The sequence below is a fragment of the Ovis canadensis genome, chromosome 11 (assembly GCF_042477335.2).
Source record: "Ovis canadensis isolate MfBH-ARS-UI-01 breed Bighorn chromosome 11, ARS-UI_OviCan_v2, whole genome shotgun sequence".
Lineage (NCBI taxonomy): Eukaryota > Metazoa > Chordata > Mammalia > Artiodactyla > Bovidae > Ovis > Ovis canadensis.
This window is the reverse complement of record NC_091255.1, coordinates 56,039,993-56,067,138: the sequence shown is the minus strand read 5'-3', so window position 1 is coordinate 56,067,138 and position 27,146 is coordinate 56,039,993. Positions and strand designations below refer to the sequence as shown.

Here is a 27,146-nt window from a genome sequence, read left to right as displayed (position 1 = left end):
ATTCCCATCTGTCTGGTCTCCCAAGATAGAAACCTGGGACTCATCAGGACTTCTTTCTGGACCTTTATAACTGATTTGTCACAGGACCTATCATTGATTCTTAAGGAATTTCTTTCAGATATATTTCCTGTTTTCTTTTCCCATTTCACTGCTATTTATAGTGATATAACCTCTGGAGGAGCTTCTAGATCATTCTAAGCCTCAGTTTAATTATCTTTAAAATGAGGATAATAAGAATATCTATTTCATAAGGCTAAATAAGAAAAGGCACATTAATTTCTTAGTTCAGAACCTAATTAATCCTCAACTGAGTGACAGTCATATGGTTCAGATTCTCAACATCTCTTGTTTTCACCATATACTTCAACAAGCTTTTTTAAATATAAATTTATTTATTTTAATTGGAGGCTAATTACTTTACAATATTGTATTGGTTTTGCCATACATTAACCTTATATCCCACATATTCTTCCTGTTTTTAGCCATCAACTACATGTATCTGATAAAATCATATCAGCATCTACACTTCCACCCTTGTATCTCATCAACTTAACCCTACCAAAATAACCCTTCCACCCTTGTATCTCATCAACTTAACCCTACCACAATCACCCAACCTGGTAAGTCCTTACTAACTAGGGCAGCTCTTGTCATAGGGAATATACATTCAATAATGTTTAATAAATGAATTCATGAATGAAAACAGTGAATATGAATTTTCCATTCTCAACTGCAGGGAAATGTTCACAGACTTGTCTTTGGTAGAACAGGAAGGCTACAGGAAGACAGTTATAGGATGCAAACTCAGGTCTTTGAAAATTACTTGAACTGTACCATGATAACAAAAATAAACGAATCATCTGTTTCCCACCTTTCAGGGATAAATTCTTATTTAAAGTTTACTGTCATAAACAAGAGAGCCATTAAGTAACAAGACATTTGGAAAAGAAAAACTGTTATTTTCCGAGCTCTGTGCATATCACAGGGAAGGCCTGGATGCTGGCTAAGACACTGATAATCAAACAATCATATTCCCACAGGAAGCTGGGAGAAGGGAGAAAATGTGCTTTAGAGCTAGTGTCCAAAGAGGATAGAATATATATTTTTTAAAGACTATTTTCCCTTTCTTTTTGAAAAGTTACTGAGAAGGCTGATGCCACACACATCCATTTAATAACTAATGTCTTGCTAATGTGACATGTGGGATTTACTTTGTGTAAATAACAAACTATATTTAAAATTCCTCATTATTATAGGTAAAATATGTATTTTAGCTTTTAGAAAACCCAGTTCTAACCATCAAGACAGTCATTTTCTGATGAAAGATGGGTTGATGCTTTGCTTCCTCTATAACTTTCATTTTAAAAATCTGGAATCCAATTTCTATTTCTGGCCAACATGAAGAAACGTGGACTAGATCTGCCCTCCCACCTAAAACCAAGATAAACAAACAAAGCTCTAGACAGAATATACGAAACAATGGTTTTCAAGACACTAGACAAAGGCAATGAGTAATAATAATCCCTGAGAGATGGAAAACAAATGAGGTAAACTCTATGCCCACTCGCAACACTGACAGAATTTTCAGACCACAGTGTAGGGAGGGAGAATCCAGTCAGATTCTGACAGACTCCCTTAGCTGAGCAGACGGAACTGAGAATCCAGGGAGACTAAGGCAGTGACAGTTCAAAGGAGAAACAGCTATAAAGAAATAATTCTGGAAACCTCATCAGAGCAGTGACTGACACAAGTGTGAAGACTGAAGAGAGTACCTGCCGCTTACATAGGGCCAGCAATAGTGCCTGTTTCTTCCAGCTGTAATGGAGAACCTCACAATGTACAGGACACTGGATATATCCAGGAAGATCTTGACCCAGCAGTACAGAATAATGATACCTGCAAATATTGTTCTGATTCTACTCCAATTGTAAGGACCAGACCCCAAACTGATCATGCTATTTCCAAATAACTAACGCACATTCCAGAAAAAAGTTGAAGAATACTTATAGGAATACAAAAATATGCAACGCCCAATAAGGTAAAATTCATAATGCTTGGCATCCAAGTGAAGATTAACAGGCATGCACAGAAGTGGGAAAATATGAACCATAACTAGCAGAAAAATCAATCAATTGAAACTGACCCAGAACTGACACAGATGTTAGAATCAGCAGAGAAAAGTATTAAAAACCATGATTATAACTATATTCAGCATGTTCAAAAGGGACATGGAAGATACAAAAGACCCAAATTGCACTTCTAGAGAAAAAAATCAGAAATGAATAAAACACCTACATGGGATTTGTGACAAATTTGACATTACAAAAGATGAGTAACCTTAAAGACATAGTAATAAAAGTTATGTAAAATTAAATATACAGAGAGGGACTTCTCTGGTGGTCCGGTGATTAAGAATCTGCCTGCCAGTGTAGGAGACATGGGTTTAATCCCTGGTCCAGGAGGATTCTACATGCTTTGGAGCAATTAGGCCTTTGCATCACAACCAATGAACCTGCATTCTAGAGCCTGTGAGCCACAGCTACTGAGCCAGAGTGCCACAACTACTGAGGCCTAAACACCTAGATCCTGTGTTCAACAGTGAGAGGCCACTGCAAGGAGAATCCTGTGCACCACAATGAACAGCAACCCCACTCACCAAAATTAGAGAAAGCCTTCATGCAGCAACAAAGACCCAGTGCAACCAAAAACAAAAAAAATAAAATACACAGAGAAAATAGATAAAAAATTTCAAATTATTTAAAAAAATTAAAAAAGCATCAGTGAACAGTGAGACAACTCCAAGTTGTCAAATAATATGTGTAATTAGAGTCTAGGAAGGTGGGGGACAAAAAATACATTTAAAGAAAAATGGTTATAGAATTTTCAAAATGATAAAAACTATAAATTTCCTGATCAAGGAAACTCAATGAGATTCAAGTGAAGAAACATGAAGAAAATGACACCAAGGCAAATCACAGTCAAACTGCTCACAACTAGTGATGAAGAAAAAATCTTGAAAGCAGTCAGAGAATAAAAAGACACATTAAGTACAGAGGAAAAAACATAAGGACGATAGCAGATTTCTTGTCAAAAATAATGCAAATGAAAAGGTAGTAGACCTAAAGCTTTAATTTATGGAAAGAAAAAAAAAAAACACGTCAATCTAGAATTCTATACCCATTGAAAATATCTTTCAAAAATAACAGTGAAATAAAGATTTTTCATACATATAAAAGCAAAAAAATTAATAATTAGTCACCAGTAGATCCGTAATATAAGAAATGTTAAAAGGAGTCCTTCAGGCAGAATAAATATGACACCAGATAGAAAAATACAAAGAAAGAAATGAAGAGCACCAGAAATGGGAACTATGTGAATTAACATATAAGATTTTTTTAAAAACTGGGGTGGGAGTTGGGTTCATGTTTGGGAACTCATGTACACCCATGGTGGATTCATGTCAATGTATGGCAAAACCAATACAGTATAGTAAAGTAAAATAAAGTAAAAATAAAAATAAATAAATAAATAAAAGATAGCGACCTTTACATGGGGGGTGGCGGATTATAACATTTAGATAAGTAAACTGTCTCACAATAACATAAAGGCCGGGAGGACAGAAACAAAATTATACTATAGCAAGCAAAACAGTTACCATAACAGGCTTGAGACTGCTACCCTGAGAAAGCCTGCTTGCAACGCTGGTCCTCACCTGAAGTTTGGGAATGTGGATTTCAAGAGGATTCCCATGATTCCCAGAACTAAAAAGAATGGCTCACTGTGCCTAATTTGTTTGTACAAACAATACTGCTTATGCTGAATGCTTGCTTTTCTTCTGGGAGTCTGGAATTTTGGTATGTTTTAGGCAAGGAGGTCTATATAAAAACTTCGGGCACTGAATCTAATGAGCTCTCATGTTCACACATGTCACAACTCATTGTTGGAGAAATCAAATGCATCCTGTGTGACTTTACTGGGAGAGAATACTTCAAAGCTTCTGTCTGATTTCCTCTGGACTTTGCCCCACACATCTTTTCCCTTTGCTGATCTTGCTTTGTATCACCTTACTGTAATAAAGCATAACTATGGGAATGACTATATGCTGTGGACTGTAAGTCCTTCTGGTCAGTTAGTGAATCTGGGGGGAGGGCACCCCAAACACAAGTATTGTAAATGCCTTGAAAAACTAATCAAGAGAGACCACATTTTTGGCTCATAAAAAATTGTGAATAAATTTAAAAGAATTCATGCTGTTCAAAGTATGGTCTTGACCATAACACAACTAAATTAGGAATCAAGAGCAGAAATTTATCTGGAAATTCCTGCAAAATATCAATGAGTTGAAGAAAATATCAAAAAGCAAAACAGTATTTTAAAAGTGAAAATACAAAATCTGTGAACTACAGCTAATGCATTACTAAATAAAGAAATTTATAGCATTAAAATGCCTATGTTAGGATAGAAGAAAGGTCTATGTCAATGACCTTATCTTTTACCTCAGCAAATTAGAAAATAAAGAAAAAAATCCCAAAGTAAGCAGAAGGAAACAATAAAAATTAGAGTGGAAATAAACAAAATAATAAAAAGAAAAACAACAGAAAAAATTAATGAAAATAAAAATAACATTACAATAAGCTTAATAAAACTGATAAGCCTCTAAGCAGACTAATAAGGACAGAGAGAAGACATACAATACCAGTAAGAACAGAATAAAAAATGATGGGCAAAATGACTAAAAAGGGTAAGGGGATACTATGAACAACTTTACACCAATAAATTTCAACAGGTTATATAAAAGAGACACATTTCTTGAAAGATACAAACTAATGAAACCCACTAAAAAGGAAACACATAGCCTGATATCTAATAAAGTAATTGAATTGATAGCTAAAATCTCTCCATAATGAAAACTCCAGACCTTAATGGCTTCATGAGCAAATTCTACCAATAATTTAAGGAAGAAATAATATCTATTTTATACAAACTCTTTATAAACCTAAAGAGAGACTACCTTCTCATTACTATGATATTAAAGCCAAAGATATTGCAAGAAAACTACAAACCAATATATCTCATGAACATAGATGCAAAAAACATATACAAAATTATTGTAAATTGAGGCCAATATAAAAAAAATACATCATGATCAAGTGGATTTTATACCTGGAATTCAAAGTTGGCTTAACATTTGAAAAATCAATGTAATTTATTACATTAACAAAGTATAAAAGAATACTTTATATGATTATTTCCACATATAGAGAGAAAAACCATTTGACAAAATCCAACACAAAATTCTTGATTAAAAAAAATAATCAAACAACTCTTAGCAAACTAACGAAAGTAGTTTCAATCCAATAAAGTGCATCTATTGAAAATCTAGAGTGAAAAACTGAATGCTGTCTCCCAAAGATCAGAATAAGGCAAGGATTTCTGCTTTCTTTGCTTCTATTTAACATTGTACTAGTTCTAGCCAGAGTAATAAGGCAAGAAAAAGAAAAAGGAAGAAATGAAACTATCTTTATTTGCAAACAACATGATTATCTATGTAGAAAAGCCTACAGAGTCTATAAAAAAGCCATAAGAAATAACAAGTGAGTTTAGCAAGGTTTCAGGATACAGGAACAACATACAAAAATAAAAAATCAATAGTACTTCTATATAATTGTTGATTAGCAATGGACAATTAGAAATCAGAACAAAAGCAATACTATTTTTAATAGCATAAGAAATACAAAATACTGAAAGATAAATGTAACAAAATATTTTCAACATCTGTACAATGACAAAACATTTCTGAGAGAAGGAAGACCTAAATGAATAGAGAGACATATTATGTTCATGGACTGGAACATTCAACATTGATAAAAAGTCAGTTTTCCCCAAATTGATCTACAGATACAATGCAGTCCCTGTCAAAATTCCTGCAGACTTTTTGGGTAGAAATTTACAAGTTTCACATGGAAATACAAAGAACCCAGAAAAGCCCTGAAAATAAATAGTAACAGTGAAGGGTTAACAATCCCAATTTTAAGCTTTATTATCAAGTTATAGTAATCAAGAAGGTGTGCTATTAGCATCAAAATAGACAAAAATTAATGGAACAGAAGTAGTCTAGAAAGAGATCCATACATATATGGATGACTGATTTTCGACAGTACAAAGGTGCAAAAGGAATTCAGTAGAATAGTCTCTGCAACGAAGGATGTTAGAACAAATAGAAATCTATATGCCAAAAAGAAAACCCAAAAACTCTGATACATACAATGCACCACATATAAAATTAACTCAAAATCAATCAATCACCTAAACATAAAACTTAAAATTGTGAAATTTCTAGAAGAAAATATAGGAGAAAGTATTTGTGACTTTTGGTTTGCCAAAGAACTCTTACATACAATGCCAGAACAATCCATCAAAGACAAAAATTCATAAGCTGAACTTCTAAAAACTTCTGTTTCAAAAGATACTGTTAAGAGAATGAAAAAACAAGCCATAAACTGGAAAAACACATTTGCAAAGTGGTGGTGGTTGGTTTAGTTGCTAAGTCGTGTCTGACTCTTGTGACCCCATGAACTGTAGCCTGCCAGGCTCCTCTGTCCATGGGATTCTCCAGGCAAGAATATGGAGTGGGTTGCCTTCTCCAGGCATTTCCTTCTCCAGGGGATCTTCTCGACCCAGGGATCGAACCCAGGTCTCCTGCATTGCAGGCAGATTCTTTACTCACTGAGCCACAAGGGAAGTACACATCTGATAAAAGACTGGTATCCAAATTATGTAACAAACTCTCAAAACTCACTAATAAGAAAAGAAACCACCCAATGCAAAAGTAGACTTGATATCTGAACAGACACTTCACTAAAAAAGACATTTGATGGCTAATAATCATATGAGATGATTAACAATAAGCACAATGTTGTACAGCAGATTCCTAGAACCTTTTTATCTTGTGTGACTCAAACTTCTCATGCCCACTGAACAGCAACTCCCCATTTTCCATTCCCTGCAGGCCTTGGCAACCACCATCTGGCAATTAGTGTTTATACGCAACTGTTTCCCATTCCTAACACCCCAGTGTACCGAACTAAGTACAATAAGCTATTGTATTGCTATTATTATAGTAAAGATTTTTATATTATATTGTCTCTGATATAAGATAGCATGGTGGTTAAGAGCACAGGCTCCAGAGTCTATCAGATATGAAATGAATCCTCGTACTGCCAATGACTAGACACTGTAACTCTAAGCAAGCTATAAACCTCCCTAAGTCCCAGTTTCTTTACTACTACTACTTGCATCAAAGAGTTATGAGGATTAAATAGCATGTTTAAAACTCTTAGCACTGTGTCTGTAAAGAATAAGAACCCCAATAAATGTAAGCTATCATTTGTTATCTATTTAAAAGTTTCCTATTCTCAGCATTTGTCTTACTGTTTTGGGAAGTCTATTGTATTCTATTAATGTGAGGATAAAAAAGGTAAAAGACTTAGTTTACTCTGGGAAATAATACTTTGGGTCTTTAAATAACTTGAATATTAAATTTCAGCTTTCAGACATTGGTCTTATAGAAGAACATTTGTTGAGAAAAACTTTGAAGTCATTTCTGAGTGGAATTTTCAGGAAGGGAACAATGATCTTTGAAAAACAGCTAAAGAAATAGGGAAAATCCAACTCTCCCTAATGTTGCCACTTTTTACATGTTTCTTCACATTTAATACCTCAAAATGTAGGAAAAATATAAAAACAGTAAAGATTTTTAAATGTGAAACATCTGATAAAAAGTATATAACTATATCAACATTGTTTTTTGTAATTAGATTGTTGGTCTTGAAGGTGAGATTTTTACTGGAGAATCAGAACTGACTAATTACTTGAAATTTAAGATTAAAGATTTTTAGACTGAACACTCAGTGATGAAATAGCTATGAGCCTACAAAGGAAATTCTCCAGTGCTATATTTTATTAGTATCTGGGGAAGTCATTCCATAAAAAATATTTTATTACATACTGCAAGGTTGGAACGCTTAAGATCATTTTACTGAATCAAAAATGTTTTACAAAGTGTTACCTAAATAAATTTCCTGGCATTATGGTAACTTTAATAAGATTTAGTCACTTTTGGAGAAAATAAATAGAAGGATTAACTGGGAAGCTATTCTTTAAATCTAATTTAGATCAAAACATAAAAATGGCTTAATGGTTATTTATTTTTCTTTATTGCACTTAAGGCATTTAAAAATATTTTCAGTGACTTATTCCTGCAGAATTAATTATCATGATTAGAATTTCTTTCATGTTACTCCACAGCCTTTCTTTAAGTAGTATGTTATTTACTGCAAGAGGTTGATCCATGCCTGTTAGAAGATTAAATGGTTTATAGACTCTTCTCTCTCTCAAAGGTTAATTCTTTCTTTTCAGGTCTTTCTGGGGGAACTTTGGTGTATATTAGCCACTGTTCATGCTTTCAAATTTTAAGATAAAACTTTCCAACTAAAGCTGGTTTACATAAAAACCAGACCAGTGGGCCTGTCTGTAGCTACTTTAACAAGTAGTGATCCATTTAAAAAAATCAATGTATGTCAAAACCAATACAGTATTGTAAAGCAAAATAAAGTAAAAATAAAAATAAAAAAAAAGAAAGGCAAAAAAAAAAAATTAGTTTGACTACTCCAAAAAGTATAAATCCTTTTCTAACAGACATTCAAAGACATCCAGTTTGAGCACTGCATTTTCAAATTTTAGGGTACTATGCCAAAGAGCTGGCTAGAGGTGAGAGCATCACCTCATAAACCAAAACATACAACCTACTTGAATATTTATATATAGGTAGTTATGCGCATGCAACTTTATTTCTGGATTTTCAATTTACCTAAAAAGAAAGAAATTTAATCTTGTAAAAACAAAACAATGAACAATGAGACAGAAAAGACTGATGGAAATATCCCCTTGTAAATGTGAGAGCAAGCCAGGCAATTGATGAAGATGACTAAGCAACACAGCATCCTCAGGGATGTGTGACTCAGTGGTTTAATGCAAGCTGATTAGCTTCATGACATACATCTTAGTCATCTTTAGAAAGGATTCATTGTTTTGGAAAAGGAAGGGACTCATAAATGGCATGAAGCACTGATTTTATTTGATAAAAATTCAATTATTTGCTTTGACAAAGCCAAGTTAACTGTGGCAGGGTCAATTTCACATCAGTTCTGCCAGTGAGTAAAGACTATCACTTGCATATACGCCCCTCCAACCTGGTATCTATTAAAGTGGCTATTACCTAAATCCAATGCCTGTGAATGGCCATTTATGTAATGGGATTTAGTAAAAGTCCTAAGGAAACCAACACATATCGAGAAATGAAACTTTAATAAGGAGCGTATAATCTCTTTAAGCACAACAGCGTGATTATGGTTTCATATCAGGTAGGTTCCAGCATCTTATCATTAATAATCTGTTATTAATTTACCCCAAGTAGCTACCACTATTCAAAGTCATTATGCTATGGTATGCTCTGTGTATTTTAACGCCCCTGATTCCATTTATATATTCCGTCATAAGATTTACAATATTTATGCATAAAAACCAACACCCTCTTCTTTCCTTTTACTGGATAGCAAACTTAGTTTCCGTCTTTTTCTGGGTAAAAAGAGATTCCATTAGGATGGTCAGAAAGAGTGAGAAGTTTCAGGTCTAGCATGAAACTCCACATTTACACAGTGTGATTAAATTAAAAGTGGACCCTCAAAACAATTTTTAAGACTTGAGTTAAACACTTGAAGGTTTCAAATTAGTATCTGTCAAGGACAGTCAGGCTTTGGGACCCAAAAGGCACCTGCAGTAGGTTAGTCAGCTGTATCCTCTGCACTGGGACACAATCTACTGTAACTCTTTTGTCATTAGAGTTCAAGCTTTTGGATGGTTGCCAGCTAGGAAACTACTCACTTGCTGAACTAAGACTCTGACCAGTGCACTCATGTGACCTCCTTCTCATTGTTGGGCTGGGTCTCTGGAAACATAAATTTCACTAGAACAGTTGTTCAAAACAGCTGTCTTGAGAAAGTGAAGAAAAAAAAAGTTTTTTTTTTTTTTTTTTAACTAATGAAGCAAATGTTAATACTAATGCCCAACTTGAAGATCCAAACTGTAGCTCGTGGATTATCCCAGCAACTTTTGCTTCAAGCAGTCAAAAGACTATTATTATGGTCAAACAACTGCAGTTATTATTAAGGTAACCGCTAAATGAACTATGCCTATACTATTAAACCATGTCCATGAATAACTTCTAACCAACTCTCAAACTACACTTTCCCACATTTCTGCAAACAGGCTGTATGATCCTTAAAGGTATAAAACTAATTGTCAATGACAATAGTATCCTCTAAATTCGTTTTTCTTAAAGTGTGATCTTGGAACCCCTGAGGCTTCTCAAGAAGCTTTTAGGGGTCCACAAAGGCAAAACTATTTTCATAGTACTAAGAGGTTATTTGCCTTTTTTCACTCTCATTCTCTCACAAGGGTCGGGTGGAATTTTTCAGAGCTTACATGATGTTAACATACAATGGGTCTATTAAAAAAAGAAAAGAGCAAGTATTTTAACAATTTCTCAGTTTTAATTTATAATGTGGCAAATATCAATTGATATAACTCACATAACACAAATGTTGTAGGGTCCTCAATAATTTAAGTGTGTAAAGAGTTCCTGGGACCAAAAAGTTTGAGAATCTCTGCTCTAAACAAACTAGTATGGGACTGCCTGTATGAAGTGTCCAATGATTGTCACCTCTTCATATATTCAAGGGATTTTGTTTCAGATAATTTCTATCCTTGAAATCCGTCCATAAATTTAATACCTACTGGATATACTACATTGCACATGACCATTAACTACCTTCTGTGAAGATGCAGGTTCATTTAAAACCAGAACTGTAATTAAAAACTATCTAACAGTACTTGTTTGACTTATACTTTAAAATATAGAAAGATGTATCTCTAATGTAGAAAGATGTATCTTAATGTACACTAAAAAAGGTCTTCAATTACTTTATTACTTTTTGGGGGTAAAGCTGCTTTACTTCAATCATAACCAGAGTTAGGGAAAGATATAAAACTGAAATACAACTGCAATTTGTATGTTCCTTTAAATAAAATTAGAAAATGTGATGTGACAGGTTTTTTTAAAAAAATTATGCCAGGAAAACAATATGATTCTGTTTCTATAATAAAATATGTTTTAGATATAACAATCACAAAGTATAAAGGCTTGTGGAGAAGGCAATGGCACCCCACTCCAGTACTCTTGCCTGGAAAATCCCATGACAGAGGAGCCTGGTAGGCTGTAGTCCATGGGGTCGCTAAGAGTCAGACATGACTGAGTGACTTCACTTTCACTTTTCACTTTCATGCATTGGAGAAGGAAATGGCAACCCACTCCAGTGTTCTTGCCTGGAGAATCCCAAGGACGGGGGAGCCTGGTGGGCTGCCGTCTATGGGGCTACACAGAGTCGGACACGACTGAAGTGACTTAGCAGCAGCCAAACAGGTCTACAGAAACACAAGGAAGTCTGTTCTCATTTACTTTCCTTTCTTGTCAATGTCTAAGCTACAGAGTTCATTTGTAAACAGTAATCAAGATAACATGTTTTTGAGGGAAGGTTATTGTCTACGGCCTCAAAGTTCTAAATTAACATAAACTAATTTTAGAAGACAAAATACTTCTTAGTAAACACTCATCTCATGGATTACTGCACTCATCTGGATGACATGTTCCAACCTTTGACTGCTAAAACGTGAAAGAAAAGACAACTTTAAGGAACTGAAACACTAACATCATAATATCGCAGCATCTTCATCAATGGATGTCTTGCTGATCCTGTTAACTACACCTACTGTCTCACTGCATCTCACTGTGCACACTGTTCACTGAGCCCAGGGTAGGCAAGGTGGGAGCAGGGAAGCTGGAAGAAAACTCAAGGAGCCCTCGGAACTGCAAACATGTTTATTCTCTCCTGAGTGGTGCGGCAGCTGTGGCGGCAGACAATGCTGTATTCTCTCCTCTTGTGGTTGACCCAGCGGACACAGCCTTAACGCAGCCTCACCACCATAATGCAGCCGCAAAGACTTTTTCAGGTGGAGCTTATATTTGCTTACAGAACATACGTAGCCTGTGGTCAAGCGAGTACCTTGTGACGTGCATGTGCAATGTTATAAGTGATCTTGCCGCTAAGCTGCTAAGTAGCTTTAGTCGTGTCCGACTCTGTGCGACCCCACAGATGGCAGCCCACCAGGCTCCCTCGTCCCTGGGATTGTCCAGGCAAGAGTACTGGAGTGGGGTGACCTTAGCTGTTACATAATCATTATTTACAAAATGTGGGGCGAGAGTGAGAGGTTGTGGGGCGAGGGAGACCGACCACGCCATCTTGGCTGATTTGCTCTTTCCCTACAATGGATACCTCATGCGAAGAGTTGACTCATTGGAAAAGACTCTGATGCTGGGAGGGATTGGGGGCAGGAGGAGAAGGGGACGACAGAGGATGAGATGGCTGGATGGCATCACGGACTCGATGGACATGAGTTTGAGTGAACTCCGGGAGTTGGTGATGGACAGGAAGGCCTGGCGTGCTGCAATTCATGGGGTCGAAAAGAGTCGGACACAATTGAGTGACTGAACTGAACTGAACAATGGACAAACTCCATCTTTAAGTATGAATGTAAACAATAAGCTGAAACCCTATCTGCAAGGGACAGGATATTAGTTTTGTGAGGAGTGCATTATTCAGGTGGAGAGCTTCCTAAAGATTTAGGTACGCTTTGGAAAAAAATCTTTGGATGCACTTTAGGCTGAAGCTCGGTGAAATGGAAAAGATTTTTGTTGTATTCTTTACACAGCTGATATCTACGTGTAAACATCAAACTCACCAGAGTGTATTTGTCAAACATCTTACTAAATCTTTAGATACTAAAAGCAGACATGTGCCATCAAGTATCAGTGGAGCCCAACATGAAGAGGTCTCAAAAACACACAGTTGAACCATCTGTAAAACAGATAGCCAGTGGGAAGCTGCTGTATAGCACAGAGAACTCAGCTCAGTGTTCCTGATGACCTAGAGGAATGGGATGGGGGTGGGGTGGGGAAGGTAGTAGGGAGGCTCTAGAGGGAGGGTATATATGTATAAGTACAGCTGATGCACCTTGTTTTACAGCAGAAACTAACACAATGTTGTAAAGCAATTACCCTCCAATTAAAAAATATTTTTAAAATACACTACCAAAAAACACACAGCTGTATTATACAAAAAATACACGTCATTAATTTTGTTTTTGATGTAGTGTCAAATCCATTATTTAATGACTAGCAAAGCAGAAAATATTATCAACAATATCAGCATGTTTTTCAGAATGTGATGCAAGGTTATGCCAATGTGGTAGATTTCCATTCAAATCTTAGATAAGATAACAGTTGTAGCCAATCTTCTTTATTATAGCCATGCATTTTGGCCTTGGTACAAATAATTTATTTGGTCTTTGATTAAATTTATTTAGGCTTTGGACATAATCTACCAGCATCAAAATAGTACTTGACATAATTCCACTTTCTGGGATAAGCAACTAGTATGTGGCTAACTGAAGAAATGATGAAAAGCAGGATGGACAGGATAGGGAACTAAAACCATGAATGAGGGTATCAACTCACCACTGTTGATGACAGGTATGGTAACTGTAGCAACACAACCAATTACTTCACGCTCATAGTTGCCTAGCCATCAGTGAAAAACCATCAGCATAATGACTTCCAGAATGGACAGTAGGCATGTGTTTTTTGAGTCCCTTCTTGTGTGAACTATGCATATGGTGCTACACAGATTAGAGCAGGGCATGGGACGGGGTGAGGAGAACAGAGCAAAGATGAAGACAGTCTAGAGATAAAATAAGCTGCACCCGATGTAGAGCTATGGATTTCTAGATACGAGAAAGAGCGAGACCATTTCTTAAAGACTATCACAGATTGGTTGTGCAAATAAGAGGCACAAGCAGAGATACCAATAACAGGCTTCTCAACTAGACTGTGGTTTTAATGAAATGAAAGTCTTCAAAAAGATCAGGTGCCTGACTGAAGAAGCACAAAGAGCCTAAAGACGGTATCTGAGTGGGAAAGGACAAATTGTTTACATGCTGCCAGAACAGGACTAGGGGTACTAAAATTCTGAGAAAATATTTAACTAGAAATGGCCACTAGACTATAAATGAGATGCATTCTTTAATGAAACACGTAATTATCAGCATCAAATTCATCTGAAATAGGGTGAGGGGTGAAATTGATCAATAATTACTTCTAAGATCCAAGACCTTAAAAGCCTTTCCCCCATCAACTTCAGCCCTTTCTTCTTGTTTTCTTTCAGAATTTCAAGGAATCAGTGCTTCCAACTGTTGGTAATCCCACTGTCTTTCTATGATGATTACAACATATTTGTGTCCATCTTTCTCTCTAGATACAGAAGAAGTGAACTGGTGACATGCTCACGTCTTAAGGGAGGCTTACATAAGTGTGAAAATTGGAACTAAAGGAACTTTTTGCCTACCACCCATTTCCATTTTCCCCTGGGTATCCCCATGCAATGCCCTTCTGTGGTTCTAACCTCTTAAATCCTGTTGCGTGCGAGCACCGGCCATGCTCTGTCTTGGCATTCGAAGAGAAGTTCTCAAAGGCGTATGTCTCTGTTCATCCAGGTAAGCGAGGTCCTCCAAGTGGGCAGAGCTTGTGGCTGATAAGACAGAAGTGCTTAGTCAGAAGACAGAAATTTAGAAAACTTTCAGTTAGTCTGTATCTCCAAACTTTGGAATGAGAGCAGACGCTTTACCAAGAATTTGCTCAACTCAAAGTCCTCATCAATGTCTGAAACACGGGCTGGAGAAACATGTCAAGAGTTGTCTGCAGCTCCTCCTTCACTATCAAATGCCTGAGTTTATGGAGAATACTTCCAACAGGCTGGCAAATACACTACCTGACAGCACAGATGATTAGTGTTTGCTTCTTTTGGGTCACAAACCCATTTGTGTAAACACCATCAGTGGAGAAATCTGTTCCAAATTATATTAAGCTGTAAAAGAATCATGAAATTCTATCTTCGACATTTTCCCTTCATGGTAAAGAATGAAATATGAAAACAATTTTTACATGTGTGTATATGTATGTATATAATGGAAAGGTGGACACCTGGGACAATGAACAGAACTGCACATACTAGGCTGGCCAAAAAAGTTCATTCAGGTTTCCTCCCCTGCCCCCACCCCTGTAAGATGTTACGGAAATGTTACGATTTAGGGAACTGCCAATGTCCATGAATTCTAAAAAACATGTTGTTGCTCTCTGAAGATTATCAAGTAGTAATGGCTTCCCACTGCATCTGTAACTCTTTTAACCCCTAACCTAGCCACAAAAGAGAGAAAATGGTAGAAGAGAGTGGGAATGTACTGCCACTGATATACACTGAGAGTTGGGTCCACTCACAATGAAGAGAAAAGTGAAGAAATCAAGAATCAGGAAGTACTGAAGACAAAAAAGTTTTTAACAAAAAAAGAAAAAAAAAAACCCACCAAACCTCTGTCAGAAAATGGTTGTTTAGGACCTCCCCGGTGGCCCAGTGGTTAAGAATCTGCCTGCCAAGGCGGGGGACACGGGGACACTCCCTGGTCTGGAAAGACCCCACAGGCCATGCAGCCACTAAGCCTGTGCACCACAACTATCAAGCCTGTGCTCCAGAGCCCGGTAGCGGCAACTACTGGAGCCTCTGTGCCCCCGAGTCAGTGCTGAGCAGCAAGAGAAGCCCCTGCTCACCACTGCTCACGTAGCAGCAAAGGCCCAGCACAGCCTAAATAAAGACAATTGTAAAAAAAAAAAAAATGTTTCAAATAACTGTTAATTCAATCTGTTGCCAACTATGTAGGGTGTGCTGGGGGTTAGTTCAGTAATTCCACAACAATGATTTACTGAGAGCCTTCTATGCGCCAGGTTTTGTTCTCACTGGCTTTGTTGCCAGTCTGCCTCTGTGACTGTTTTATAGAGAGTGGGTGAGAGGAAGCACACTGAGATCCCTCCCGACTGCTGAGTTCCAATGAAGCATTGTCCACATCCCCAAACAAGGTAGGACACAAACAACAAGAAAGTGGGTTACAAAAAGTGGCACAAAGAGAGCTACAAAGTGTTCCATCAGCTGAAAAAAAGAAAAGATGGAGAAAATCGAAGAGAGGGCGAGGAAGAGAGAAAAGAATGCACAAACAAGGCAAGAGACATTTATCCCCTTCACTCTTCAATTACTGCAACTGTTTTATTTATCTGGATCTACTGGAAATTCAGACAAAAGGAATTTATCTAAATTACACATACAGTTTTTAAAAAGAAATAAAAGCCTCTGAAAGTTAGTCCAAGGAACTCGAATCAAGAAAGGGAAGACAAATACCACATTACATACGAGGGGGAGGAAGAGGATATCAGAAAAATAAAAAGTAATCTTGATTTATGCATTCTGAAAATCAAACTATCCAGATAACTATCTAATCTCTTATTTAAAAATACCAGGGGCAATGACACTACCCCGACTGGGATGCTAACACACTAAAATGATTTGACATGTTTTAATAAAAAGAGAATGTGTATCTCATTGATAGTAGGCAGAATGATAATAGAAACACACCACATGAAGTATAGCAAAAAGTTTTGTTAAAAACATAAAATCTCTTCTTTTTATACACTATATCCATTTATGAATCTTTTAAACTACAGGAGATCTATACAGGGAGTATAGATTTAAACTAAGTAACAGTTCCATAATCCATTTTAATTACTTTGTATTAAAAAAATCTTTTGGTATAGCTTTTGTTTTACATGTTCAATTTCTTAAATTCACTGATGAGTTATTGGCAGCTTTTGTAAAATATAAATGTTTAGTGTGAACTTAACAAGTTTTATTAAACTAAGCTTTACCTCAGTAATTCCTAGAAAATAAATATCAGTTGTTCTATTGCTTTTATTTTCCACAAAACAAAAAATGTAGTAAAACATATTGAGCACATTTCTCAATTCAGACAGAAGACATTAGAAGAAAAAGAAAAAATACTGTAATCACTGAACTGAATAACAGTTCATTCCTTTACAAGTCCAAATACTCACAGGCAAATTGAACTAAGGAAAAGCAGAGATATTCAATATTAAGCACAATAGCTCTGAAGTCCTGATCCAGGGCTGAGATCTTGAAACCAATGGGAAACTATTGTTTTAACCTGGACTGCAACTGAGTTATGGTTACCGAAGTCTATTAAGGAAATCAGTTCTTGAATATTCATTGGAAGGACTGATGTTGAAGCTGAAACTCCAATAACAAGCTGAAACACAAGCAACAAGAAAAGATGATCTGATCTGAACCACTAACTCACTTGAAAAGACCCTGATGCTGGGAAAGATTGAAAGGAGGAGGAGATGGGGACGACAGAGGATGAGATGGTTGGATGGCATCACTGACTCAATGGACATGAGTCTGAATAAACTTGGAGTGGGTGACGGACAGGGAGGCCTGGCATGCTGCAGTCCATAGGGTTGCAGAGAATCGGACACGATTGAGCAACTGAAGTAAACTGACTGAAGTCTATTAAAACATTCAATGCTTTTCTTATTTTAGCAATTAGTATCTTTTTTTTTTTTTTGCTTGGCCTCTGAATCTATCACTGTTTGATCAAATAATCCACAATAATTTCTTTACTGTCTTTTTCCCTTACTATTCTCCTTAGTCTTACTTTGTTTCTTTCTGCTAAATCATCTTCAAAATTCTTGTCCTTCAAATACAGTATTTAGAGGCATGTGAGACAAATATTGGGAAGATCAGCCAGGAGACTGTGCGCTGTGGCCCTTGTTTCACTAACTGTGCAGAGCTGTACTCTTCGGCACAGTCACATTAATCTTTTCCATTTGCAAGCCACTTTCTGAGAAAAAGTCTGTCATACATTGTCAAATATCTCACTTATTGTCAGAACTTGCTCAGGCTACCCTTTTTCTGCTTCCTTGATAGCTGCCTTAGTCAGAATTAACTGCTTCTCCCTTTCAGCAATCACATACATATATGGCTAATTAGAACTTGTGTTATTCAGCTTATTGTTTACATGTCTGTCTTCTCTTACTAGATTATAGTGAGTTCCTGAGGATAAGAAGGCAATGTCTGATTCATCGTTGCTAACTCCATTCCTAAATTCAGAGCCCTGCAATAATGCTCCGTACAGAACTAAATTCCAGGCTAGTCCTACTCAGATTTAGAGATCTGTCTGGCTCTGTCCTCGCCTCCCTCACTGCTCTGCTTAATGTTGAGCAGACATCACTATGCTAACATGCTTGGTTGGCTCCAATGACATTCATACTATCTTCCTTCAGGTACTGCTGACCTTTTCCTTTTTTCTAGAACACATATCACTTTCGATTATACTATATAAATTACTTATTTATGTTTATTTTACTTTCCCTGGTGAGAATGCAAGTTCCATGAAGGTGAGAATCTTTGTTTTGTTTATTGATAATTCTCAAGTGCTTTGAAGAGTGCCTGGCATATATAAGTGCTAGTCTACTGACTAAATGATTGTGTTTAACAGACATATTTGCATTTTGGCTATATTTAAACAATCAATGAATAACAGATTCGGCTTTGTCTCCCTGGGTTATCTGAAAGCTAAGGATGAAGGAGGTTGGTAGCAACAGTACCTTGCACACCATCATTCTACATGAACGCTGGTGATAGATCTTTGGGGACATACATATGCCCACTTCATAGTGCCACTTTTACTGTGAAATTGTCCTGGTGATTTCTTTCGAGATAATTTTGTCAAATTAAATTAGTACTATAATATGTAATGAACAAATACAGATACAAATATAATTAGTATTTTTGGTTTTTAACTGGAGGGATAATTGCTTTACAATATTGTGCTAGTTTCTGCTGTATAACTGCGAATTAGCTATAAGTATACATGTTCCCTCCCTCTTGAGCCTCCCTCAAACCCCCTCCTCCCACCACCCCATCCCTCCAGGTTGTCAGAGGGCACGGAGCTAAGCTCCCTGTGTCATACAGCAGCTTCCCATTAGCTATCTATATTACACATGGTAGTGTATATATGTCCATGCTTTAAAAAAGAAGATAATTAGATTAGCTGAAGTGAACTGACAAAAGAAAAACAAATCAACAATAAAAAATTTTATGTAAAGAGAAAATGCTTTTCAAAAGTAAGCCCATAAAATCTATGTCACTAAAAGGAAGGCTTTGTTTTCAGAGAAGGAAGAGGGAAGTGGAAAAGGGAGCATATATTTTCCTGTGATTTCATCAGATTGGAACAGCTGACTCACTGACAGAACAATTAACTGACATACTTCTTGAATTTAATACACAAGTGGGCAGGAAAAAAATCCAGCAGACAACATTTGGTACAAGACATTCCAGAGGCTACTCTCTGTTATAGGGTTTGGAATCAGTTTAAAGCGTTTCTTCTTATATCAGTTGCCACTCACACAAACGGATTTTCGTAACGTACCTGCCATATTGGCTGACCTGAGTGGGGGGCCTGGAATGATACTGTATGTTTCCTACAGCCTGGGCAAGAAGCCACTCTGCTGTCCCAACACCACTGATTCATAAAGCCAACATTCCGACTGTGGAAAAGCCTGTTTCTGATTTTTTTTTTCCTTTCTTTTTTTTGGGTAAAAATCTTTATTACAGTTTCTGATTGAAAACGAAAGTGTTAGTGACTCAGTTGTGTCCGACTCTGCAACCCCATGAACTGCAGCCTGCCAGATTCCTCTCTCCATGGAATTCTCCAGGCATGAACACTGGAACGGGTAACCATTCTTTTCTCTAGGGGGTCTTCCCGTCTCAAGGATTGAACCCTGGTCTCCTGTGTTGCAGGCGGATTCTCTACCATCTGAGCCACCAGTTTCTGACTGGATTCACTTAAATTCCCCAGATTCCCATTTTGCATTTACCTGATTTTTAAGATCCTTTCCTTAGGAAAATGTGCAGCTCCAAACATCAAGAAGTTGATGGTGAGAGTTTATATTTTAACTGACTTCTGTTGTTGGATGTTTCCATGATACTCTTTTATTTTCACACAAAGCACTGAGGACAGCTGTTGTAAGTGAACATTTCCTGCTTCCCATATCCCTCCAATTCATTGCCAATCTCATTTTAAGACATCAAGGATGACCACAGACAGCCTACTCTGATAATTTCTGCCATGCAACCACAAATCCACTAGAGTTCTTTACCTCCTTCCAACACAACAAGTTTAAAAATAAATGTTAACAGCGATTTATATTTTGAAAACAATAAAAGATAGTTTTAATTTTTTCCTATTTTAGAATTTTAATTTAAAATAGCATAAATATCTAAATTTATATTCAGAAAACTGAGTTGTTCCAGGGAAAACCCAAGCCTTAATGCTAGACTGTCAAAACTCACCTTTTATCACTTCATTATTCAAGTTAAAAGTTTTTGTTTTCACTAAATAGTACTATCTTCATATGTGGCATATGAAACTTTTAATTGGTACATTAACTTTAGACTTCACTTGTTTAAGAATCTTTATGTTTCTAAAAGTATATAGCTAAATCTAATTGAGCAATATATTTATTTAATCAGACCTATTTTAGTAATTAATATAAACAACATGATTACTCAAAAAATTTTATTACCTATATTTCTTCAATTTATTTTGTAGTGATTTGAAAATCTCCAAAAATATTTTTTTTAAAAATCACCATAAACATTAAAAAAATTTTTATTGTGTCATCAAGGACATTCTTAAAGTGGTTTATCTTTTTCTTTTTAAAACTGTGAGTGGCTATGGCTTTTGTTTTTAAAATATTTTTTACTTAAAAAAAAGTGGGATCTTAGTTTTCCTCCCAGGGATTAAACCCGTGTCCCCTGCATTGAAGCACGGAGTCGTAACCATCCGACTCCAGGAAAGTCCCACCACAAGCATTTTATACATGCTGACTCTATTCCCTGCAAATAAAAGTGTTATAAAAGCCATAAATCCTTTCCAACTTCTTTCAAATTCAAGAATCGTATGAATAACAGTTTTATTCTTTAGAGTTCAATCCTGCATTAGCCTCAAATAATTCCTTGACAATTTCCTGGTTCTGACAGATGTGGTCCTATAGAGATGCCATAAAACTCAGGCTAAAGAGGATGTTTCGCTTCCTGAGGCAAGGAGAAGTCTGTAACATAGCAAGGACCGATCAAACAATTAATCCCCTAGGTTTTTATAAAGTGATGCAAATGGTATTTTCATATCATTATTCATCATTAATTAACCTCTAAAATACATAATTAAATCAGTCATACTGAGATAAAGTTTAAAAAAGAAGGGAAATTTAAAAGTTGGGTTTGAAAAAAAGTATTTTATTATTGGCATTCATCACCCCCAACTCATTCATATGCTTAGAACAATTTAGTAAGTATAATATACTAACATTTCCCCCTATTTCAAGGTCATCTCATATTTGAAATCCTCAATTATTCCTGTTCACCAACGAGATTTGAGCATTTGATCTTCCACCACTTTGGGCAACCACTTCTATGTACATGTCAGAAAGTAAAGGAAAACATGTATTTGTTTTGTATGCTTAGTTGCTCAGTCATGTCTGACTCTGTGTGACCTTTATGGACTGTAGCCCGCCAGGCTCCTCTCTTCAAGGGACTTTTCAGGCAAGAATACTAGAGTGGGTTGTCATTTCCTCCTCCAGGGTATCTCCTGACCCAGGGATTGAACCTGCGTCTCCTGCATTGCAGCGAGATTCTTTACCCACTGGGCCACCGGGGAAGTCCAAAACCTGTACATCTAGAACTAAAATGAGAAGAGAGGACCCTCCTGAGCTAAGAAAATTTACTTCAAAAACCGATTTAGAAATCTAATCACATAGACTACTGGAAACTGTGATCTCATCAAATATTTACACACATCACATAGTTAGCAGGTGAAAGTAATTTTGTCTTTCTACATTCTGGAAACACTTTCAATGCATAACCTATTAAGATTTGAAAATCACTGAGAAATCTGGTTTACCTTCCTCCCTCCATGTGAGGATGTGAAACCATGGTTTCCAGATAGTGAAAACAACCCAATACAAACTACTTCTGACCTATGATTTGCCTTGTAGGTTACTAGTGGTCAGTTTGTATTTTACATTCAATACTGACAAGAAATAATTCTCTAATGAAGTATCTTGTTCAACACAGCAAATGTTACTCTGACAGTATAAACTCTATTCTAATCCTAATCCCAGGCCAGAGCTATTGAAGAAGCACGATTAGTATTGCTTAAGAACAGGAAAATCTCTGCTAGCCAGAAAAGCCAGTGTTACGAGATGACCATTGTGATAGATGAAAACGTAATAATTAAGGTTTATAGGAATAACAATTTAGACTAATATTATCCCTTTTATTTATGTTTTAATATGGGAAGGGGAGAAGGAAACGAAGATAGGAGAGAGCATTTAAGTATGTAAGTAAATAATTTTTAATATCCAAATTAAAATAAACCCCAATAACAAAAAAAATCACTGTTATGATACCTGATATAAACAGTTTCCTTTCTATTAAAGTGATTAAAAAAAGGCACCAAAAGAGGAAACTCAGATAAACTGATGTCATCAAAATTTTTGTGTTTCAGATAAAAGGGTAAAAAAGATGCGGTATATACACACAGTGAACTATTACTCAGGTATAAAAAAGAATGAAATAATGCCATTGCAGTAACATGAAAGGACCTAGAGATGATCATATTAAGTGAAGTCAGAGAAAGACAAATACCATATGCTGCCACTTACATGTGGGACCTAAAAAGTGATACAAATGAACTTATTTGCAAGACAGAAATAGGCTCACAGATATAAAAACAAACTAATGGTTACCAATGGGAAAAGGGGGGAGGGAAAAATTTGAAACTTGGGATAAACAGATGCACACTGTTATATAAAAAACAGATAACCAATAAGGACCCACTGTATAGCACAGGGGACTATACTAAGTATCTTGTAATGACCTATGATGGAAAAGAATCTGAAAAAGAATGTATACAAATATATATGTATAACTGAAATACTCTTGCTTTACATCAGAAACACTGTAAATCAACTATACTTCAAAAGAGGAATAAAAAATTTAAAAAGTTTTATGTTTCAAAATATACCAATAAGAAAACAAAATGATAAGCAACAGACTGGGTGAAAATATTTTGCAAACATATCTCTGATAAAAATCTGTATACGGAATATACAACAAATTCTTACAACTCAATAATAGGGAGATACAGGATCCATTAAAAAATAGATATTTTACCAAAGAAGATATATGAATAGTTAAAAAGCACACAAAATAAGCTCACCATCATTAGTCACTAGGAAAATGCAAACTAAAACCACAACAAGACAGCATTTCACATCTGCTAGAATAACCATAATAAGAGGTAAGACAATAACAAACGGCAGAGAGGAGGCACAGAAACAGGAACCCTCAGACACTGTGGGAGGTGCAGACACTGGAAAACACTTTGGCAGTTTCTTTAAAAGTTAAACATAAATTTACCCTATGATCTAGCAATTCCAATCCTAGATATCTATTCAAGAGAGATGAAAACATGTATCTACTCAAAGACTTGCACAAGAATGTTCATAGCAGCAGTATTCAGAATAGCTAAAAAATGAAAACAAACAAACAAACCCCTCAAAGTCCATCAGCTGGGGTTGGACAGATAAAAGGAGCTACAGGTATACAATGGAATACTATTTGCAATAAAAAGAAACAAACTTCTGACAGCTTTAAGTAAATCATCCAGTTGTTGAAATTATCTGAATATTTTTAATCAGCACTAAAAATCAGGTATTTTTTTAAGATCTAGTTATGTCACCTAGGACTGCTATTTCTAAATCAAAGACAAGGGAAAACCCTTTTAGAAAGACAAGAATCTAGCCATACACTTTATATATTTTTTTGGTTGAAGTATAGTTTACATACATAAAGTACATAAATCTTACATGTTTAGCTCAATAAATTTTTATCTGTGTATACACCAAGGCAACCACCATTCAGATCAATATAGAGAAGGCTTCCTTAATTGATATTCCCACCAAAGGTAACCACTACTTTAGTTTTTCACCATAGAAGTGCCATAGCTTTGGCTGTTTTTCTGAACTTTATATAAATATATATACTTCATATAGTATGCACTCTCCATGATGTTGTCTGCAGTGGTAGTACATTATTTTTCTTGGTTGTATACCATTCATCCAGTCTGCTGATGGACATGTGGGCAACTTTCTGTAAAACCTAAAGTTAGTATTGGGTCTCCCTGGTGGCTCAGTGGTATAGAATCTGCCTGCCTCTGCAGGAGACGTGGGTCTGATCCCTGGGTCAGGAAGATCCCCTGGAAAAGGGAATAGCAACCCACTCCAGTATTGCTTTCCTGGAAATCACATGGACAGAGGAGTCTGGTAGGCTACAGTCCACGGGGTCACAAAAGGGTCAGACACGACTTAGCGACTAAACAACAACAACAACAATAAATTAATGAATCTTGACAGACATGTATGCTCAAGAAGGGAAATAATTTATAGTCTCTTCAGTAAACTCAAAAGAGAACAAAAGAAGCTTATACTTCTCTTTCCTAAGAAGTGCTCAGGGCCCTTCTCAACAGCGCCAGAATTCTCTCAGGAGTCACTGCAGCTTAGTTAAGAAGTAAATTGGGATGCACCATGAAGGCTGGTAGCTTTAGTTTCCATTTTTATGTAAGTAAGGATCTAAATGCTTCTCTTTCAGATAGACTGAATTTACCTAGCAATTTCTCATAAGTTATAGTATTCTAGGATTCTAAAATGACATCATGGTTGGGGATCATTGTATTTAAAAGAACCTAGGAGAGAAAATTTTGTCATTATATAGAAGTGAATACTCTTTGAGAAATGAATATTAACATCTTCCACTGATGTTCTGGATGAGCCATTCTCCTCATAATCATATCTGATGACAGATGCTGATGGTCTCCCAGAGGATGGAACAAAGAGTAGTGGCTTAGAAAAGGTTCAGAAGGGAGATGGGGAAGTCAAGAAGCATCGCATTATCATCTGCATAACAAACAATTTCATCTGGAAACTAGGAGCTCTTGCCTACAGTAAGTATTTTATTATCTTGTGTCAGTGAGATAAACCTATCTAGGCACTCATCAGGTAAGTGAGAGAGACAAATGTAACTTTAACTTTGTAGCCTGGACCAGGTCCGGATATGATGGTTCATTTTGATAATGACAGAGTGCCCGACTGTTCTGCAAAAGTCTTGGTCTCAGTTATTAGACAGCAACTTAGCGCAGTTAAAATGATCCCTTGACGTAGTTCTGAACAGCTGCTAAAGAAAAATGGCTTCATATTCCAGCCACTTATTTTCTGTATCACCCCCTTATGACTGAGACTGCTAGTGGTGTCTGAGTTATTCTCAGGCAATGTAGGTACCTGGTGATTCTACTTTGATAATATAGCCAGAGTACTGTGAAAATACCTAGCTATTTGAATGGGGAAGTTAATTCTTGCTGCCTGCCTGCCACACTCTCAAACTATAGGTGATGATTTCTGATAATGTAAATTCTACTGAAATATGCTTCAATTTAATAACGTTTTTTATTTTTTTGCTGCATTGCACAGCTTGCGGAATCTTAGTTCCCCGACCAGGGATCACACTTCAGCCTTTGGCAGTCAAAGTGTGAAATTCTAACCACTAGACCCCAGGGAATTCCCGCATTATATTTTTAAAACCAAAGTTTTTAAAACCTAAATTCTCAAATTTAAATCCTTTAAAAGACTTCTGATGTTAGAAAAGACTGAAGAGACTGACAATATACTTTATAGGTTCTTGGCTTACCTGGTGGCTCAGAGGTTAAAGCGTCTGCCTCCAATGCGGGAGACCAGGGTTCGATCCCTGGGTCGGGAAAATCCTCTGGAGAAGGAAATGGCAACCCACTCCAGTATTCTTCCCTGGAGAATCCCATGGACAGAGAAGCCTAGTAGGTTACAGTCCACGGGGTCGCAAAGAGTCGGACACGACTGAGCGACTTCACCTTCACCTCACCTTTAGATTTTGAGTGCTAAATCACTTCAGTTATGTCTAACTCTGCAACCCTCTGGAGAGAAACCCTCTGGAGAGAAGCCCTCTGGGCTCCTCTGTCCATGGGATTCTCCAGACAAGAATACTGGAGTGGGTTGCCATGCCCTTCTCCAGGGGATCTTCCAGACCCAGGGATTGAATCTGAGTCTCTCATGTCTCCTGCATTGGCAAGTGGGTTCTTTACCACTAGCACTACCCGGGAAGCCCCTTTTTGATTTTATACATCTTTTTATTTTATAACTGTATTTTGGAAGCAGAATTAAAATGTCACTTAAGGAACATGAACCTTTTCCCAGGTTCAAAAAGATATACACAAGTATATTACCCAAACACAAAATAATAGCTTAGTTGAAGAAAATAAATGGAAATTTTAAATATTGTAAGAGCAGAATTAATCTTCATTTCAGTACATATGCCAGTAAAATGGTGATTTAAAAAAATAAAACTTACCTGCTACTGAGTTTGGCCGTGGCATAAGATAAAGAGGAATAGACTGTACTGATTGTGATAAAACGGTTTCCAAATTCCTCTCTGGTATCTTATTCAGACTGTAGGTGGATGCCGTCATGTTTTCATCTACTCGATACAAACAAGAATCCATGCTGGATTTTTGAGACTGCCAAGGCTTTAGGTTTCCTCCAGATCCTAATTCTTTACTGCTTTCCCCAACATACTTTGTGCGTTCCATGTTTTCAGAATAGCTTGTCAAGGTAGCTGAAAAACAGTAAAATGAAAACTGAGAGATTAATCTGTTTATAATTACCCAAATGCAAGACTAGATAACAAAAATATTAGTAACATTATTTTTAAAAGGTTACGATGATCCTTTCATCTCCACCATGAAATTTATTTATTTATTTTTAATTAAAACAATTTATTTGGCTGCACTGGGTCTTAAGTTTCAGCATGCAGGATCATTAGTTGCTGCACGTGGTCTCTCCAGTAGTGGCATGAAAACTGTTAGTTGAG

General features: G+C 36.5%; 1 protein-coding gene across 5 annotated transcripts in view; it reads right to left on the bottom strand.

Moving 5' to 3' along the window:
• TANC2 (tetratricopeptide repeat, ankyrin repeat and coiled-coil containing 2) overlaps positions 1 to 27,146 on the bottom strand; it is a 366,596-nt gene that overhangs the window by 100,686 nt on the left and 238,764 nt on the right. For all 5 annotated transcript variants that reach the window (XM_069541695.1, XM_069541696.1, XM_069541692.1 and 2 more), the window contains 2 exons: positions 26,628 to 26,891; positions 14,634 to 14,759 (listed from right to left, as the gene is read on the bottom strand). In XM_069541695.1, the coding sequence (XP_069397796.1) occupies positions 14,634 to 14,759; positions 26,628 to 26,891 (390 nt within the window). The remainder of the gene's footprint in view (positions 1 to 14,633; positions 14,760 to 26,627; positions 26,892 to 27,146) is intronic.